Genomic DNA, 21193 nt, shown 5'->3' with positions numbered 1-21193 from the left:
CTATATGCCAGTAAACTGGAAAATCTAGAAGAAATGGATAAATTCCTGGACAGATACAACCTACCAAGATTGAACTATGAAGAAATTCAAAACCTCAATAGACCAATAACAAATAATGAGTTAGATGCCATTAACAAAGTCTCTCAGCAAAGAAAAGCCCAGGCCTTGATAGCATCACTGCTGAATTTTACCAAACATTTAAAGAAGAACTATTCCAAAAAATAGAAAATACTTCCAAACTCAGTCTACAAGACCAGTATTACCCTGGTACCAAAACCAAAGAAGATGACAGGCCAGTATCTTTGAAGAACGTTGATGCAAAAATCATCAAGAAAATACTAGAAAACAGAATTCAACAACACATTAAAAATATCATTCATCATGACCAAGTGAGATCCCAGGGATGCAAGGATAGTTCAGCATACACAAATCAATTAATGTGATACAACATATCAACAGAATGAAGGACAAAACCCATGTGATCATCTCAATTGATGCTGAATGGCTGGGCATCGTGGCTCCTGACTGTAATCCCAGCACTTTGGGAGGCCAAGGATCACTTGAGGCCAAGAGTTTTGAGACCAGCCTGGGCAACATGGCAAAACCTCATCTCTAGAAACAAAAATTGATTCTGAAAAAGCATTTGATAAAATTCAACAAGCCTTCATGACAAAAATCCTCAAAACAATGGGTATAAAAGAAATATACCTCAACACAATAAAAGCCATATATGACAGACCCATAGCTAGTATCAGACTGTACGGAGAAAAATCGGAAGCCTTACCTCTAAGATCTGGAACAAGACAAGGATCCCCACTTTCACCACTGTTATTCAGTATAGTACTGGAAGTTCTAACTATAGCAGTCAGGCAAGAGAAAGAAATAAAGGCATCCAGATTGGAAAGGAAGAAGTCAAATTATCCTTGTTTGCAGATGATATTATCTTATATGTGAAAAAGCCTACACTTCACAATAAAACTATGAGAGCTGATAAAATCAGTGACATTGTAGGATATATAATCAACATGCAGAAATCAGTAGCATCTGTAAATGAAATCAAGAAAGTAATCTCATTTATAAGAGCAACAAATAAAATAAAATACCTAGGAATAAACTTAACCAAAGAAGTGAAAGATCTCTGTACGGAAAACTATAGGCCGGGCACGGTGGCTCATGTCTCTAATCCCAGCACTTTGGGAGGCCGAGGCAGGCAGATCACCTGAGGTCAGAAGTTCAAGACTAGCCTGGCCAACATGGTGAAACCCGGTCTCTACTAAAAATACAAAAAAAAAAATTAGTGGGGCATGGTGGTGGGCACCTGTAATCCCAGCTACTCAGGAGGCTGAGGCAGGTGAATCACTTGAACCCGGGAGCTGGAGATTGCAGTGAGCCGAGATCACACCATTGCATTCCAGCCTGAGGGACAGAGTAAGACTGTCTCCAAAAACAGAAAAAAGAAAACTAAAACATTGATGCAAGAAATTTAAAAAGACACAAAAAAATGGAGAGGTATTCCATATTCATGGATTAGAAGAATCAATATTGTTAAAATGTCCATACAGATTTCATGTAATCTCTATGAAAATACCAATGACATTCTTCACAGAAATAGAAAAACAATCCTAGAAGGTATATGGAACCACAGAAGACCCAGAATAGCCAAAGCCATCCTGAGCACAAAGAACAAAACTTGAGAAATCACATTATCTGACTTCAAATTATACTACAGAACTATAGTAACCAAAACAGCATGTTACTGGCATAAAAACAAGAACCTACACCAATGGAACAGAATAGAGAATCTAGAAATAGATCCATACATCTACAGTGAACTAATTTTCAACAAAGGTGCCAAGAACGTACATTGGGGAAAGGACAATCTCTTCAATAAATGATGCTGGGAAAACTGGATATCTATATGCAGAGGAATGAAACTAGACTCATCTCTCACTATATACAAAAATCAGATAAAAATGGACTGGAGATTTTAATACCTGAAATTATGACACTACTAAAAGAAAATAATTTTTCAACTGCTTTGGCCACTAAAATAATAATAATAATAATAATAAAAGAAAACATTGGGGAAACTCTCCAGGAAATTGATCTGGGCAGAGATTTCTTGTGTAGTACCTGACACTGGCAACCAAAGCAAAAATGAACAAATGAGATCACATCAAGTTAAAAAGCTTTGGGCCAGGCATGGTGGCTCATGCCTGTAATCCCAGCACCTTGGGAGGCCAAAAAGGGGTCCCTTGTCCATCTGACAAGGGATTAATAACCAGAATATATAAGGAGCTCAAACAACTCAGGAAAATATCTAATAATCCAATTAAGAAATGGACAAATGATCTGAATAGATATCTCTCAAAAGAAGACCTACAAATCGCAAACAGGCATATGAAAGGGTATGCAACATCATTGATTATCAGAGAAATGCTAATCAAAACTACGATGATATATCATCTCACCCCATTTTAAATGGCTTTTATCCAAAAGAAGGCAATAGTGAATGCTGGTTAGGATGTAGAGAAAAGGGAACCCTCACACATTGTTGGTAAGAATGTAAATTAGAGCTGGGTGCAGTGGCTCACGCCTGTAATCCCAGCACTTTGCAAGGCCGAGGTGGGCAGATCATGAGGTCAGGAGATCGAGACTATCCTGGCCAACATGATGAAACCCCATCTCTACTAAGAATACAAAAATTAGCTGGGCTTGGTGGTGGGTGCCTGTAGTCCCACCTTCTCGGGAGGTGAAAAGACTTAGTACATTTTCCTGAGGCAGGAGATTTGGTTGAAATGGGAGGCTGCAGTGAGCCGAGATCGTGCCACTGTACTCCAGCCTGGGTGACAGAGCAAGACTCCATCTCAGAAAAAAAGAAAAGAACGAAGAATGAATAAGATCATTTCTGTTTGGCCAAGCATGGTGGCTTATGCCTGTAATCCTAGCACTTTGGGAGGCTGAGGTAAGAAGATCCCTTGTCCACTAGTTTGAGACCAGCCTGGGCACTATAGTGAAACCCCATCTCTATTTAAAAAAAAAAAAATTTTTTTTGAGACAGTTTTGTTTTGTTGCCTGCCTAGGCTGCAGTGCAGTGCTGCAATCTCGGCTCACTGAAACCTCTGCCTCCCAGGTTCAAGCGATTCTCCTGTCTCAGCCTCCCAAGTAGCTGGGATTACAGGCATGTACCATCATGCCTGGCTAATATTTGTACTTTTAGTAGAGATGGAGTTTCACCATGTTGCCCAGGCTAGTCTCAAACTCCTGACCTCAGGTGATCTGCCCTTCTCAGCCTCCCAAAATTGGGATTACAGGCATGAGCTACCACGCCCAGCCAAAAAAATTTTAATTATAAAAAATTTTTAAATGTTTTAAAGATCTGATATTTGATGATGCAACAGGGTGATTACAGTCAATGATAATTTGTAGTACATTTTAAAATAATTAAAATTATAATTGGAATATTTGTAATACAAATAAATGATAAATGCTTGAAGTGATGAATTATCCCATTTAACATGATTATTACACATTGTATGGCCTGTATCAAAATATCTTATGTACCCCATGAATATATATACCTACTATGTACCCATAAAAATTATTAATTTAAAAATTGAGGTCAGGCGCAGTGGTTTATACCTGTAATCCCAGCACCTTGGGAGGCCGAGGTGGATAGATCACGAGGTCAGAGATTGAGACTGTCCTGGTCAACATGGTTAAACCCTGTCTTTACTAAAAATACAAAAAAATTGCCTGGACGTGGTGGCAGGAGCCTGTAATCTCAGTTACTCAGGAGGCTGAGGCACAAGAATCGCTTGAACCCAGAAAGCAGAGGTTGCAGTGAGCCGAGATCGTACCACTGCACTCTAGCCTAGCAACAGAGCAAGACTCCATCTCAAAAACAAATGAACAAAAAATCGAAATAAATAAAAGTGAAAAATAATTTATTTTCAGACATCCCAGAAACCTCAACCAGTTTCCTCAAATATCACTACAATACTCTTGATTTTTTTCTTTTTGAGAATGGGGTCTCACTATATTGCCCAGGCAGCTGTTATACTCCTGGGCTCAAGCTCTGTCTCCTAAGTGCTGGATTTATAGATGTGAGCCACTACACCTGGCAACAATACTGTTAAATATCTATATGGTAAGAATTTTTGGTCTAAATCAGAAGCATTTAAAACACCAGTAACCTGGCCAGGTGTGGTGGCTCACGCCTGTAATCCCAGCATTTTGGGAGGCCAAGGCAGGTGGATCACCTGAGATCAGGAGTTCAAGACCAGTCTGGTCAACATGGTGAAACCCCATTTCTACTAAAAATACAAAAATTAGCTGGGTGTGGTGGTGCACTCCTGTAATCCCACCTACTCGGGAGGCTGAGGCAGGAGAATGGCTTGATCCTGGGAGGTGGAGGTTGCAGTGAGTCGAGATCGTGCCATTGCACTCCAGCCTGTGCGATAGAGTGAGATTCTATCTCAAAATAATAATAAAACACCTGTAACCTAATTTTTAAAATATACTGATGTTAATAGATATTTTAATGTGCTATGTTACTTTAGTATTTAGATATAAGTGGTTTTGCTTCTATACTGCAAACGAAGATATACTGTTATATAGATAAACAAATGATACATCAGTATATTAAAAATAATTTTGACATTGGACTCTGGTTGGTAGTGCCCCAGGCACCTGGAATAAGCAAATACTGGAACCCATGAAACCTAAATCGCTGGGGAAGGGTAGGAAAGATGAGGACAGTAGTGCACCATGCATGAAAGGGCCGGGCCGGGCCTGGTTGCAGTCCCGTCACACACTGCACTCTGCATCCTGCTATCTGCACATGCAGATTCCTTCTAGCAAGTTTGCAATTCAGATAGTGAATTTGGGATAGAAAGTTGTACAGGTATTGGCTGGGTGCAATGGCTCATGCCTGTAATCCCAGCACTTTGGGAGGTCGAGGTGGGCAGATCACCTGTGGTTGGGAGTTTGACACCAGCCTGACCAACATGGAGAAACCCCGTTTCTACTAAAAATACAAAAAAATTAGCTGGGTGTGGTAGTGCATGCCTGTAATCCCAGTTACTCAGGAGGCTGAGGCAGGAGAATCGCTTGAACTCAGGAGGCGGAGGTTGCGGTGAGCCAAGATTGCGCCATTGCATTCCAGCCTGGGCAACAAGAGTGAAACTCTGACTCAAAAAAAAAAAAAAATTTTTTTTACAAGTATTTAGAGTACATACTTGGGTGGTGAGAGTTTGTATAATCATATAATGAGGCTGCTGCTATTGGAAGGTGATATGTCTGATAGTGACAATAAATAAGATAAAAGGGATGGAGAGGGCTAGGGTAGAGGAAGTTAACAGATCCCCTGCAGTGGTCATGGTAGGCCTGCTTGAGAAAATGACATTTACCCAAAGACTCTGAGGGAGGTGAGGGCTTTGCAGGTATCTAGAAGAAGAGCCTTCCAGGCAAAGGAAAGAGCCAGGGCAAGGCCCTGAGGCAGGCATGGGGTCTGGCTTGTCTGGCAGCATGAGAGGAAAAGAGGAGGAGGCTGGAGAAAAGTCAGAGTGGCAGGCAAGGAGGTCAGTACAGTGTGGCATGGGGAGGGCAGAAAGCCTCTGGTTTTCATTCTGTGTGAATTGGAGGGTTTTGAACAGAGCAGTCAGAGGATACTTTGGCTGTTGTATGTAGGAAAGAAGAATCAGTAAGACCAGTTATTAGGCCACGACAGGGATTCTGGAAAGAGAGGAGGATGATGCAAGAGTTGGGGTATGAGCCACTGGTGGGTGGAATTGCCATTCGGCAAGATGGGAAGACTGTGGGTGAAGCAGATTTGCAGGGAAAGATCCGAGATTCAGTTTATCATGTTCCGTATTAAACATCCAGGGGGAAATGTTTGGTGTTCGGGAAGGAGGTCTGGGGTCGAGATAGAATTTTGGGGAGGCATCAGCACACTGGAGACCCCGAGGCTGCCTGAGATAACCAGGAGTAGAGTGAGTGAATAGAGGGAAGAAAACAGGGCCAAGGATCACAGCCCCAGGCCCTCCAATGTTAAGATGCCAGGAAAAGGACACTGAGAAAGGTACCTTCATGGTAGGAGGAAATCCAGAGGCTTGTGGTGGTCTGGAAACCACCTGAAGGAAGTGCTGCCAGGAGTAGTGATCGATCAGCTCTGTTAAAAGCTGCAGATAGGGCCGGGCATGGTGGCTCATGCCTGTAATCCCAGCATTTTGGGAGGCTGAGGCGGGCGGATCACGAGTTTGAGAGATCGAGACCATCCTGGCCAATGTGGTGAAATCCCATCTCTACTAAAAATACAAAAATCAGCTGGGCGTGGTGGTGCGTGTCTGTAGTCTCAGCTACTCAGGAGGCTGAGGCAGGAGAATCACTTGAACCCAGGAGGCGGAGGTTGCAGTGAGCTGAGATCACACCACTGCACTCCACTCCAGCCTAGCAACAGAGCGAGACTCTATCTCAAAAAAAAAAAAAAAAAGCTGCAGATAGATGAGATCTGACTTTCAGATTCTTCAAAGGAGAGGACATGGGAGACCTCATCTGAAGCAGTTTTGGTAGAGTGTTGGAGATAGGAAGGCCAACCAGAATTCATTTAAGAGAAAATGAGAGAAGAGGACTTCAAGAGAGCAAAAACGGCCTCTGAGGAGTTGGCTCCAAAGGGAAGATGGGATGTGGAGTGATAGCCAGCAGTGCCTGTGGGGACAAGAGGGGACATTTTTTTTAAGATGAAAGAAGTAGGGTGTTTGCTAATGGGAACAGTCCAGCATGGGGAGGAACATTGATTATGGAAGAGAGAAGAATGGCAGGGGCCGGGCGTGGTGGCTCAAGCCTGTAATCCCAGCACTTTGGGAGGCCGAGGTGGGTGGATCATGAGGTCAAGAGATCGAGACCATCCTGGTCAACATGGTGAAACCCCGTCTCTACTGAAAAAAAACTACAAAAAATTAGCTGGGCATGGTGGTGCGTGCCTGTAGTCCCAGCTACTCAGGAGGCTGAGGCAGGAGAATTGCTTGAACCCAGGAGGCGGAGGTTGCAGTGAGCCGAGATCGCGCCATTGCACTCCAGCCTGGGTAACAAGAGCGAAACTCCGTCTCAAAAAAAAAAAAAAAAACAAGAATGGCAGGAACTGTGGCTTTGAGTAGGTAAGAAAGGATGAGGTTAGTGCCCAGCCAAGTGCTTGGCTCCAGCTAGGAACAGGGGTGTTCATGTGTGTGACTGGAGGGAATTGGACATACAGAGCACCAGACAGCAGGCCGATGTGGTGGGGACAGCTTCAGCTTTCCCAGTGAAGCAGGAATCAAGATTATCAGCTTAGAGCGAGAGGAGGACTAAGGTGTTGGAGATCTGAGGAAAGCGGGAAGGTATGAAATCATCCTGCGGTAGCAGGATGGGAAGGTGAGAGGACATGGAGAAATACAGCTTGACTGCCAGGCAGCAGTGGAGGCCACTTAAGATTTGGGTCATAAATTTAAAGTGAGATCAGCTAGCCTGATTATGTTCCTCTCCAGGCATGTTCAGCTGGGGCCATTGGATTTAAATAGGGCTGTAATTTACCATATGGGTATAGCAGAGAAGGGCAGGACAGAGGAGCTGGGGGGCATGCGAGGCATGTTTATAGACATGGATCACAGCATTGGAGCTGGGCGAGGAGGGAAGAGGGGCAGCGGGCACCTGAGGAATGGCGAAGGGGGCGTCCATGGGTTATAGGTCCTGGTGGGCTTGAGGCATCTTTGCAGTTGACACACTGGAGATGGTGAATCTGCTGGGAGGATAGGAGGCGGCCATCAGAGAGAGGGATGCAGGAGATGAGCATTGGTTGTAACGATCAGCAGTGGTGAGGCCTGAGTGTAATTGTGTGGGTGTGCGGCTGAGATGGGTGCAGGGGCAGGAGTGTTAGAAGACAGGAATGAGGGGACCTAGAGGCCAGCATGTTAGACAGAGCATGTGCTGAAAGCATAAAGCATTAAGACCAGAGTAGCGTTAGGGAGAGGAAGAGTCGGGCATGAACAAAACTCAAGAACGAGCAGCAATGTAGGCAGTTGCATACAACAGCAACAGCAAAGAGTGGAGGGTGATCTAAGTGGATGGCATCAATGCAAAGTGGGGAGTTTTTACGAGATAGAAGGGAGAATGTTCTAGAACTGGTGCTAAGCAGCAAACAGGATACCTGCCCCACCTCCAAGCCCAATGGTGTATTGGTTGTGGGAGAAAAGCAGCCACCATTGGAGAAGGATGCCCAGGAAGCAGCTCAGCCTCAGTACCGTTGATACTTTGGCCAGATCGTTCTCTGCTGTGGGGTGTACTGTGCGCTGTAGAACAGTCAACAGCATCCCTGGCCTCCACTGTCCAGATGCCAGGATCATCCCTCCAACCCAGTTGTGACAACTAACGATCTCCAAATATTGCCAGATAGCTTCCTGGGAGCAAGATGATGATGGCTGGTTGAATGCCACTGTTGTCTATAAGCCACATTTTAGATTCTCTCAGCATTTCTTTTTCTTTGCTTTTTTTTTTTTTTTTTCCCTTTGTTGACCAGGCTGGAATGCAGTGGCTGGTCATAGGTTGACCATGATGTACTACAGCCTCAAACTGATGGGCTCAAGCAGTCCTCCCAAGCAGCCAGGACTGCAAGTGCATACCGCCACACCCAGTGCTCTCAGCAATTCTGAGATTCCTTTTCCAGAGATTTCTTTTTTCCATTCCTCCCAAAGTGCTGGGAGTATAGGCGTGGGCCACCACGCCCAGCGCAGAGTAGGCAAAGATTTCTTAGACAGGTCTCAGAAAGTATTAACCGCAAAAGAAAAAAAATAATAAAATTGACTTGATGAAAATTAAATACTTCGTCAAAAGATACCATTAAGAAAATGAATAAGCAAGATATTTACAGTACATATGCCTGACAAATGACTTGTATAAATAAGAAACTCTTACAATTCAAGACAAACAACCAAATTTTTTTTTTTTTTTTGAGATGGAATCTTGCTCTGTCATCCAGGCTGGAGTGCAGTGGCGCAGTCTCAGCTCACTGCAGCTTCTGCCTCCCGGATTCAAGCTATTCTCCTGCCTCAGCCTCCTGAGTAGCTGGGACTACAGGCATGTACCTCCACACCCAGCTAATTTTTGTATTATTAGTATAGATGGGGTTTCACCATATTGGCCAGGTTGGTCTTGAAGCCCTGACCTTGTGATCCACCCACCTCAGCCTCCCAAAGTCCTGGGATTACAGATGTGAGCCACCGCCCCTGGCCTCACAACCCAATTTTTTTTAATGGGCAAAGAAGTTTGATCAGGCACTTAATAAATGGAGATGTACAAATTACCAGTAAACTGATGGAAAGATGGTCAGTTTTTTTAGTTGTCAAGGAAATGCAAATTGCGACCACACGATGTTCTTCACGTAGCCATTAGGATTCGTGAGTCAAGGGGCTTGCCAAGTGTTGGTGTGGATGTGGAGCAGCAGAAAGACCTCATGCTGCTGCTGCGGGTGTGGAATGGACCGGTGCCTTGGAAACTAGTCTGGCAGTTTCTCATGAAGTTCAACATACATACACCCTAAGACCCAGCAATTCTATCTCAAGAAAAAACAAAACGTATGTCCACACAGACTTCCACAAGAATGACAGCTTTAGCCATAATAGCCAAAAACTATAAATAACCTAGGTGTGGATACTCAGCAGCCAGAGACTGACTAAATGGTGCAGTACAGGCTGAGTGTCCCTCATCCAAAGTTCTTGGGACCAGAATCATTTTGGACTTCGGTTTTTTTTGTGTGTTTTGGAATGTTTTGGAATATTTTTATATAATGAGATGTCTTGGGGATGAGACCCAAGTCTAAACACGAAATTCATTTATGTTTTATATACACATAGCCTGAAAGTAATTTTATGAAATATTCTTAATTTTGTGCATGGAACAAAGTTTTGACTGTTATCTGACTGTGACCTGTCACATGAGGTCAAGTGTAGACTTTCCCACCTGTGGCATTGTATTAGCCCTCATAAAGTTTCAGATTTAGGAGCATTTTGTGGTTTGGGTTTTGGGTTTTTGTTGTTGTTGTTTGTTGTTGTTGTTGTTGTTGTTTGAGACAGAGTTTCACTCTTGTTGCCCAGGTTAGAGTGCAGTGGCGTGATCTTGGCTCACTGCAATCTCTGTCTCCCAGCTTCAAATGATTCTCCTGCCTCAGCCTCCCAAGTAGCTGGGATTACAGGCATGTGCCACCATGCCTGGCTAATTTTTTTTTTTTTTTTGTATTTTTAGTAGAGACAGGGTTTCACTATGTTGGCCAGAGTGGTCTTGAACTCCTGATCCTCAAGTGATCCACCTGCCTCGGCCTCCCAAAGTACTGGGATTACAGGTGTGAGCTGCCATGCCTGGCCCTGATTTTGGAGCATTTTGGATTTTGGATGAGGGATGCTCAGCCTGTATATATTCATAGAATAGCCTTCTATCATCAATAAGCAGTGAACTATTGACACATGCAAAAACCGGGATGAACCTTAGACACATTATGCTGGGCAAAAGAAGCCATACCTGACTAGTATACAGTGTAGGATTCCATTTGTATGAACTTTTAGGCCTGGCACGGTGGCTCACGCCTGTAATCCCAACACTTTGGGAGGCTGAGGCAGGCAGATGGCTTAAGCCCAGGAGTTTAAGACCAGCCTGGGCAACATAATGAGACTGTCTCTACCAAAAACACACATCAGCCAGGTGTGGTCGTGTGTGCCTGTGGTCCCAGCTACTCAGGAGGCTAAGGTGGGAGAATCACTTGAACCCAGGAGGCCGAGGCTGCAGTGAGCTGAGATTGTGCCATGCCACTCCAGCCTAGGTGACAAAGTGAGACTGTGTCTCAAAAAGAAGAGAAAAAAGTTTAAATCAGGCATGGTGACTCATCACTATAATCCCAGTACTTTGGGAGACCATAGCAAGAAGATTGCTTGAGGCCAGGAGTTTGAGAACATCCTGGGCAATATAGCAAGACCCTGTCTCTTAAAAAGAAAGAAAAAAATTTGAGAACAGGCAAAACTAAAAATGGTGAGAGAATTGAAAACAGTGCTCATCTCTGAGAGAGTGGCACAGGGTAGGCTGGAAAGGGCCACCAGGGCTCTTTCTGAAGCAGCTGATGTGTTCTGTGCCTTGATATAGATGTGGGCCACACTCTGTGCTTTTATCAACTCATACTCATTAAGTCCTGTGGACTTAAGATTTGGGCACTGTACTGTATTTAAATGAAACTTTAATTTTTTAAGTCATTTATACTAGCATTCCTTAGGACCTCTTGCTGATCTATTTTTACAGCTTAAAAATAGTTTAGCCAGGCCAGGCACAGTGGTTCATGCTTATAATCCCAGCACTTTGGGAGGCCAAGGCGGGTAGATAATGAGGTCAGGAGTTCAAGACCAGCCTGGCCAACATGGTGAAACCCAGTCTCTACTAAAAATACAAAAGAACTAGATGGGCATAGTGGCGGGTGCCTGTAATCCCAGCTACTCAGAAGGCTGAGGTAAGAGAATCGCTTGAACCCAGAAGGCAGAGGTGGCAGTGAGCCAAGATTGCGCCATTGCACTCCAGCCTGGACGACTGAGTAAGATTCCGTCTAAAAAAAAAAAGAATAGTTTATCCCAACTTTGTTTTTACAGAGCTAAATTTATTTATTATTATTATGGAGTGTTTTCTTCTATAGAAAACAATTTATCACTTATAATTTTCTGAGTTTAATAGTGCAGCCTGTGATTAGCTGCAAGTGCCATCATTCCTATTTACCTGTATCCGGTTTTGGCCCTAGTTTCAATACTGTTCTACTTACTCCTGTCCCAAACCAGAAACAGTACACACTACACTCAACCTCAACCACAACTCTTTCCTATGCAGATTAGCTGGTGTAGCTGTGCCCTTGGAGGTACATATACTGTCTACCTCATTATCAACCAGTGGCCTCCACATCTCATTTAATTTTATTAAAACATCAATTCTGCTGCTCTTTTATTTCACTCTTTCCTGTAACACCACACCTGTACACATAAACACACCTGCAGCCCGTACATATGTCAGAGTGGGAAAGAGAGTAGGCGGGTGGTTTTTGATAGAATGAAGCCATCGCAAGCCTGGGTATTTGAAGAATAGAGTTGTAGAGTCAGAAAAGCTGACTTTGAGCTTTGACTCAGCTATTGAGCATGACACTTAAGCTAAGAAATAAAGTTATTGGGAGTATTAAGTACAACTAATATTAGCTATTCCCAAACTTTTTGGCCACAGGACCCCTTTACACTCATAAAATTTATTGTGGATCCCAAAGAGCTTTTGTTTATGTACTCTATATCTAGCAATTGTTATAATAATAAGCCGAATTAGGATAACAGAATAACAAATTTTTATTAAAAATAACTACATTTTCCCCAAAAAAAATGAGAAGAGTAGATCATTTGATGTTCCTCTAAATCTTTTTAGCATCTGCTGGATTCTCCTAGATGCTTCAGCACTCAGTCTTTTGCAACATCATGTGTGATGTAGCTTCTGGAAGACACTGTACTCTCATGACAGCATGAGCACAAAAGACAATGATTGTATCCATGTTGACCTCGGAACCCTTGGAAGACTCATGAAGAACTTGCATTCTCTGTGAGGCTTAAGGAATTCTTTGAGACTTAGGCTTTCTTTCAGTTCAGTGCTTAATAGCATAGGATGTGTTTCCCAGGAAAACAAATAAAGCATGTGTATCTCTGATGTTAATTCATTTGCAGAGACTTTCCTCTTAATTTTCTTTTAAAGAAACATAAGGAAGTATGGCATTTTCCACTTGGCTACATATTAAGAATAACTGGCCTTTTCGGATGTATCATTTTTAGCAGCACAAAACTTGACTAGGAGAGCATTAGCTCTGAGCTGAGAAATCTTAAAAGAACCCTAAGCACCAATTACTTTTTCTTTTTCTTTTCCTTTTTTTTTTTTATTAGAGTGAGAGAGAGAAGACAGCTCCCACAGTTGTGGGAGGGGAACCCAGAGGGGGAAATCCCTGATTACTTTTTTCAACTTTTATTTTGGAAAAATTTCAAACATATGCAAAAGTAGACAGTAGTTTACAGTTCCCTCAAACCCCTTACCAAGCTGCAGTGGTTATCAACTCATGGCCAGTCTTGTTTCATCTATGCCCCCACCTGTTCCCCTTCACCAGTATTATTTTGAGGCAATCCATATATCATAGCATTTCACCCACAAATATCGCACTTTGGCTGGACATGGTGGCTCACACCTGTAATCCCAGCAATTTGGAAGACTGAGGCGGGAGGATCACTTGAGGTCAGGAGTTCAAGACCAGCCTGGCCAACATGTGGTAAAACCCCATCTCTACTAAAAATACAAAAATTAGCCAGGCGTGGTGGCACGCACCTGTAATCCCAGCCACTCAGGAGGCTGAGGCAACAGAGTCACTTGAACTTGGAAAGCAGAGATTGCAGTGAGCCAAGATCACACCACTGCACTCCAGCCTAGTTGACAGAGCAAGACTGTCTAAAAGGAAAAACAAAACAAGGCTGGGCGCAGTGGCTCACACCTGTAATCCCAGCACTTTGGGAGGCCGAGGTGGGCGGATCACGAGGTCAGGAGTTCGAGACTAGCCTGACCAACATGGTGAAACCCCGTCTCTACTAAAAATACAAAAATTAGTTGGGCCTGGTGGCGCGCACCTTTAATCCCAGCTACTCAAGAGGCTGAGGCAGGAGAATCACTTGAACCCAAGAGGTGGAAGTTGCAGTGAGCCAAGATCGTGCCACTGCACTCCAGCCTGGGCATGAAAGAGTGAGAGTCCATCTCAAAAAACAAAAAAAAAACAAAAAAGAAAACCTTAATGTCACAGAATCAGTGTTCAAATTTCCAATTGTAACATAAAATCTCATAAATGTGTGGGTCTTATAGGAGAGAATGTCTGTTGATTTTGCTTTTTATAGTTTATTTGATGCATTCGGTCTTTAGTTGTCACTATAGCGCTCAAGCTTCTGGGTGTTCCAAGGCCCTGCCCTGTGTGTGGGCTGACTGTGTGCTTCTGCTGATGTCATTTATTTTGTTTTATTTCTGTTTTTGTTGTTTGAGACAGGGTCTCTGTTGCCCAGGCTGGAGTGCAGTGGTATGCACAATCTTGGCTCATTGCAACCTCTGCCTCCTAGGTTAAAGCATTTCTCCCATTTCAGCCTCCTGAGTAGCTGGGACTGCAAGTGCACGCCACCATGCCTGGCTAATTTTTGTATTTTTTGTAGAGACAGGGTTTCCCACTGTTGCTCAGGCTGGTCTCGAACTTCTTTCCTCAGGTGATTCACCCACCTCAACCTCCCAAAGTGCTGGGATTACAGGCATGAGCCACTGGGCCGCGCCTTCTGCTGATTTTATACCCAGCCTTCCCTCGTGGCGTCACCCTTAGGCAGCATCACTATAGAATGACATAACCATCAGGGCTCCACTTCCCTGGTCTCATTTTGGCCTCATGAGTGGCCAAGGCATTTTTCCATGTGTGGAATTTTCCCCTAAGGGTCAGCACCACAGCATAGTACCATTTCAACAGAAACAGCTCCCAGAGTAATCACAGCTATGCCGAAGACACGCGAGAGATGAGTAGCTCAAAAATTTGTCATTAATTATAAACAGGGATGGGTGTGGGGCTCAAATCGGTAATCTCAGCACTTTGGGAGGCCATGGCAGGAGGATCGCTTGAGCCCAGGAGTTCAAGACCAACCTGGGCAATGTAGTGAGATTCCATCTCTACAAATAAAAAATAAAAATAGTAAAAATAATGTTTCAGTGAACACTTCTTGTTTACAAGTTTGTTTCTTTTTTAAAATCATTCCCAGCCCGGCGTGGTGGCTCACATCTGTAATCCTAGCACTTTGGGAGGCTGAGGTGGGAAGATCATTTGAGCTCAGATGTTAAAGACCAGCCTGGGTAATATAGTGAGACCTCGTCTCTCTTTTTATTTAAAAAAGAAAAAAGAAAAAGAAAAAAATAATTCCCTCCAAGGTCATGAGATCAACGGGGAAAAAAAAGAAAGGGATTACAATTTTTGAATGGAAATGTTTCTTTATTGCCAGGCTACTTTCTAAAAGGGTTACTGTAATTTACTTTGCTTCAACAATGAATGAATTTACAAATCCTACCATATCCTTACCAACTTTGGATATTGTGTTTTTATTATTATTGAGACTAATTTTAAAACTGATTATATTTTTTAGACAAATTTATTCAACAGCATTTATTTGTGTACTGGGAATCATATTGAACAAGACATACGATTGTCTCATGGATCGCGAAGTTTAGTGAGATTCAGTAACTGGCAGTAAGAGGGCTGTCTAACCCAAATATTAGATCTGGAGAGAGGAAGTTCCTGGGGAAAAAAAATTCAGCTAAGCTGAGACCTGAAAGATGAGTTGGTTTCTTGTGTTCAGAAGCCAAAAAAAGCATCCAAAAAGAGAAGAAAAGCACATGAAAAGGTCCAGAGACAAGACAGTATACCTGGAGAATCAGAGGGAGGGAAGGGGAGCAGTGGGCAGAGAGGGTCATATACACCCTGGGGGCTGACACTACCAGCCTCTTCCCCAGGAGTGCTGGGAACTCACAGGCATTAACAAATCATTTTGCTGTGAAAACCCTTTATGAACCCTACATGCTGTATGTAAAATCATACCTGTGGTAGAGGCTTGATTCAAATAAGTACAACAAAGACTCATTAAATATTTGTACTGGTAAGAATGTTTTGGGCCAGGCGTGGTGGGTCACGTCTGTAATCCCCTCACTTTGGGAGGCTGAAGCAAGCAGATCACCTGAGGTCAGGAGTTCAAGACCAGCCTGGCCAACATGGTAAAACCCTGTCTGTACTAAAAATACAAAAAAATTAGCCAGGCGTTGTGGCAGGTGCCTGTAGTCCCAGTTACTCAGGAGGCTGAGGCAGGAGAATCGCTTGAACCCGGGAGGCAGAAGTTGCAGTGAGCTGAGATCACGCTACTGCAGTCCAGCCTGGGCAACAGAATGAGACTCCATTCCGAAAAAATATAAAATGTAATTGTTTTCTTTAAAGAGAATGCTTTTAGAGCTTAGAAGTTGTTTACAACATATTTCTTTTGGTTTGATTTTTGGTGGCACAGATTTGACAGGTTTTTTTTCTTTTAATTGTTAATATTGTTTGAGACAGGGTCTCACTCTGTCACCCAGGCTGGAGTGCAGTGGCATGATCATGATTCACTGCAGGCTCGAACTCCCAGGCTCAAGTGATCCTATACCTCAGCCTCCCGAGTTAGCTGGGACTACAGGCACATGTACCACGTCCAGCCAATTTTTTTTATTTTTTGTAAAGATGCAAGTCTTAGTATGCTGCCCAGACTTGTCTCAAACTCCTAGGTCCAAGCAGTCCTTCTGCCTCAGCCTCTCAAAGTGCTGGGATTACGTAATGGCATGAGCCACTGCACCTGACCAAACAGACTTTTCTTCTCGGTTTCAGGGTTCAAAAAGAATTCTTCGATCCAATGAGATTGTCCTTCCAGCTAGTGGACTGGTGGAAACAGAGCTCCAATTAACCTTCTCCCTTCAGGTGAGACTCCCCTAATCTTAGGTCCCTAACATGTCATATCCTGGCTAGTCCCCAAACAGTCCTCTAACCCAGAGACTGTTTTATCCCAGAGCAGCCATTGCTCAACTGGGGCAGGAATGAATAAAAGTCACCTGGAGGTTTATGGCTGGCCTGGAGAGCCAAAACAACCCCTTAGCCAGCCACGGTAAGGGTGTGGAAACCTGAGTAGGCACCGTGGCTCCTCCTTCCCTTCCTCTGCCTTGGATAACACTGTTACCCACCTGCTGTACCCCATCACCTCTCCTTAGTGATCCTCACACACCCCGTGGACTGTGCCATCTTCAGCCTCCATGTCAGGATCTCCATCCTTCCTCTCTATGTCTTATCCCTCCTAGTCTGTGTCCCTCTCATCATAATTCAGGGCTGCGGCATGGAAGCCAGGCACCGAGCCAGTCGGCTCCACCAGCAGCAACTTCATGGCTCTCCTTTCACCCCTGACTGCCCCATTTACAGACAGGAAGCATAAGCACAGAAAGATTGTGTGTCCTCTAGGAGGACAAGAACCCCTCAGGGACCCAGCTGCCCATTAACCATGCTCGACTGTTTTGTATTTTATAGTACCCTCATTTCCTTAAGCGAGATGCCAACAAGCTGCAGATCATGCTGCAAAGGAGAAAACGTTACAAGAATCGGACCATCTTGGGCTATAAGACTTTGGCTGTGGGACTCATCAACATGGCAGAGGTGAGAGGAACACAGTCTCCAGACTGTTGGCCTTTGAGTCAGAGAGCCCAAGGGAGACCCCAGCCCAGCCATTTGAGCCTTCCACATGATTTTCCCAGCCTGCTGGCTAGGTACTTAATTCTGTTTTACAAGTTAATTATTTTGTTGGAAATTCAGAATATACTTATTTTTATCAAGTACTTTCTCCTTCATGAAAAATTTTCTTTAGCTTTTAAAAAGGTAAAACTCAAGAAATTACATAAAATTTCAAACTTTCAGAAAAGTTTACAAGAATAGTATGAAAAATTCCCATGTGTGGATTTGCCCAAGTTCTTCAACATATCACCACAGTTTTTATTCTCTCCTCATAGATATATTGATAGGCATTATTTTCTGAGCCATCTGAGAGTAAGTTGCTGGCACGATGCCCCATTACATGTTAATACTGTGCCATGTTAATTTCCTTAACATGAGAATACTGTGCCGTATAAGCTCACTGCTGCCATCAAGATCAGGACACTAACATTGACAAAAGATTGCCATCTAACCCCCAGTCCCTGTCGGACTGTGTTAAGTGTCTCAGTGATATCCTTTATGGGCCTGGGATCTGCTCTAGGATTACGTGATGCATGTCACCGGGTCCTTAGTTCCCTTCAGTCTGCAGCAGCCCCTGGGTTTCCTTACCTTTCAAGATCTTGACATTTTTTAAGTGCACAGGGTACTTTATTGAATACTCCTCAGTCCAGGTTCATCTGGTGTTGCCTCAAGATTAGATTCCACCTGTGTATTTCTGGCAGCATTGCCATAGAAGGGCTGTGTTCTCAGCGCAGCTTAGGCGGCACCTGATGTCAATTGGTTCCTTTCCTGGGGATATTAACTTTTAATGTTTTATATTTTCAATTTTTTTTTTAATAGAGACAAGGTCTTGCTCAGTTGTCCAGGCTGGTCTCAAACTCCTAGGCTCAAGCACTCCTCCCTCCTTGGCCTCCAAAAGTGCTGAGATTACTCTGTGCCTGGCCTGATATTATCACTCGGTTAAGATGGAGTCTGCAGAGTTTTTCCACCACAAAGTTAATTAGTAAGCATTTTGTACTTACTGAAAAAAATATTTTACCGGGAGATATTTTGAGACTATATAACTATCTTTTTCCTTATCACATTTTCACCCACTAGTTTTAGTACCTATTCATGATTCTTGCCTTAATTGGTCATCACCATACTTTGGTGCTTACCAGACAATGAATTTCTAATTCCATCATTCCTTATGTATTTATTAATTGGCTTTCTTTTTTTTTTTTTTTTTTTTTTTTTTTTTTTCCAAGACGGAGTCTCGCTCTGTCGCCCAGGCTGGAGTGCACTGGCACAGTCTGAGCTCACTGCAACCTCCACCTCCCAGGTTCCAGTGATTCTCCTGCCTCAGCCTCCAGAGTAGCTGGAATTACAGGCGCCCGCCACCATGTCTGGCTAATTTTTTTTATTTTTAGTAGAGATGGGGTTTCACCATGTTGTCCAGGGTGGTCTTGAACTCGTGACCTCAAGTGATCCACCTGCCTCGGCTTCCCAAAGTGCTGGGATTACAGGCATGAGCCACCATGCCTGGCCTTATTAATTGTCTTTCTGTAGTAACATAGTGCTTTTCCTTCGCTCTCATTTATTTATGTTAACTGTAGACTGTGGATTCCTGTTTTATTTAATGGGGCTGAATCTGCTACTACCATTTCTTTATTTTGATGTACAAACTTGTCAGCTTTGGCACATGGGAGCCCCTTCGTGCCAGCTTTGAATCCTTTGTACCATGTCTCATCATTCTTTACATCCTTCCATACTTTCTGGTATAAAACATTTCAGGCTCATCTTGTACTTGACCTGACCCAGCCCCAGAATGAGCGAATTCTCCTAGGAGCCCTGGTTCTTTTCAGTGGAGTATCGTGTTCAGAAACCGAGATCTGGGTACCAAGAGTGCCCATGTCCCCAACTGGGTGTTATCCACGCCCTCTCAGCAGACAGAGCTGAGGAAGGTCTATCTGTATGCACACATGTACTCATGTTTCCATACATGCCACAGCTCCTTTCAGGTCTAGGTCCAGATCTGTCCAACTGGGTGCACACATCGATAATTTCAGTTCCAACCCAACACTCATGGCTTTTTATAGCTTTTCTTTCTCCATATTTCTAATTCCCTTTTAAAGCAGTAAGAAGCCAGGCTGCGATTATTCTCAATATACATATGCTCACTGGTGCAGTTCCTCATGTGCCAGGCAGATCCTCTCAGCCCTGGCTAACAGGAAGAAGAAAACAGCCACTAATCTGTTTTTAAAATTATTTCTGTACATTAGTAAATTAAATAGGAACAATTTCATGGCCGTGATAGAAAATTTGAGATAGTCCCAGCCCGTCTTTCTGTCCCACTCAGTCAGGGTTTGTGTCAGCATGGAGACAGGGGACAGTGAATTCCCACCAGCAGCCACTGCCCCTGCTCCACCAGACTCTGCCATTCCCAGTGGACTGGGCTCCTTTTCCTCATTGCCAGTGACAGGTAACCACCACCTGTAGCCCTGGCCTCACCCAGACTCAAGAGCAAGTTTCTCTGTGAAGGACTTACACTAAAATTAGTCCTAGAGATTAGCAACCATTTCCTTCCTTCCTTTCCTCCTCCCTCCCTTCCTTCCTTCCTTCCCTCCCTCCCCTCCCTCCCATCCTCCCTCCCTGCCTTCCTCCCTCCTTCTCGCCCCCCTCCCTCCCTTCCTTCTCCCCTTCCTTTCCTTCCCTCCCCCCCTCCCTTCCCTCCCCACTCCCTCCCTCCTTTCCTTTTTCCCTCCCCTCCCCTTCCGTCCCCTTTCCTTCTTTCCTTCTCCTCTTTCTCTTTCTTCCTTTCTTTTTTATTTTTCTTTCTTTTTTTTTTTTTTTTTTTTTTGAGATAATCTCACTGTGTCACCCAGACTAGAATGCAGTGATACAGTCACAGCTCACTGTGACCACACCCAGCTGATTTTTTTATTTTTAGCAGAGACAGGGTTTCACCATGTTGCTCAGGCTGGTCTCAAACTCCTGGGCTCAAGCAATCTGTCCACCTCAGCCTCCCAAAGTGCTGGGATTACAGGAACAGGCTACTGTTCCTGGCTGAGCAACCATTTTCAATTGTGATTGTTATCTTTAAGCAGCCCTGACCAGCGGCTGGCACTTCTGGGGATAGTTTTAAAGCTAAGACCTTAGGCCAAGTGCAGTGGCTCATGCCTGTAATTCCAGTACTTCGGGAGGCCAGGGCAGGAGGATTACTTAAGCCCAATTCGAGATCAGCCTGGGCAACACAGTGAGACGCCATCTCTACATAAAATTGAAAAACTAGCCAGGCATGGTGGTGTGTGCCTGTGGTTCCAGCTACTGAGGCTGAGGTGGGAGGATCACTTGAACCTGGGAGGTCAAGGCTGCAGTGAGCTGTGATCTCACCACTGCACTCCAGCCTGGGTGATAGAGTGAGACCCTGTCTTTAATAATTATAAAAAACAAAGTAAGACCTTGAAGCAGTTGGATGGTAGGCATGGATTTGAAAGTGAGGAAGAAAATGTATCAGAATACATTTTTGCTTGCACATTCCTTGGCTGCGTTTCTTCAGGTGCCTCTGTAGTAACCGCCGCCCCTCGCTCTAGGTGATGCAGCATCCTAATGAAGGCGCTCTGGTGCTTGGCCTACACAGCAACGTGAAGGATGTCTCTGTGCCTGTGGCAGAAATAAAGATCTACTCCCTGTCCAGCCAGCCCATTGACCATGAAGGAATTAAATCCAAGCTCTCTGGTAAGATGCATGCAGCCTCTGGAGACCCTACGAACAGGGAGCCCATCGTGGGAAAGCTGAACAAGGCACTGCCTGAAATGTTCCTGGGCAAGAGATATTTAGAGACCCTTGAAAGTA

The 21193-nt window shown here is 44.0% G+C and overlaps 1 protein-coding gene across 2 annotated transcripts in view; it reads left to right on the top strand.

The window, feature by feature from the left end:
- Nucleotides 1–21193, top strand: part of PACS1 (phosphofurin acidic cluster sorting protein 1) — a 188870-nt gene that overhangs the window by 135428 nt on the left and 32249 nt on the right. For both annotated transcript variants that reach the window (XM_032282763.1, XM_032282764.1), the window contains exons 3-5: nt 16493–16582; nt 17180–17305; nt 20932–21076. In XM_032282763.1, coding sequence (XP_032138654.1) covers nt 16493–16582; nt 17180–17305; nt 20932–21076 — 361 coding nt within the window. The remainder of the gene's footprint in view (nt 1–16492; nt 16583–17179; nt 17306–20931; nt 21077–21193) is intronic.

Source organism: Sapajus apella, unplaced genomic scaffold, assembly GCF_009761245.1.
Source record: "Sapajus apella isolate SASKATOON/1434 unplaced genomic scaffold, GSC_monkey_1.0 scaffold14, whole genome shotgun sequence".
Classification (NCBI taxonomy): Eukaryota; Metazoa; Chordata; class Mammalia; order Primates; family Cebidae; genus Sapajus; species Sapajus apella.
The sequence above is the reverse complement of the archived record's forward strand: the minus strand, read 5'-3'. Positions and strand labels throughout refer to the sequence as shown.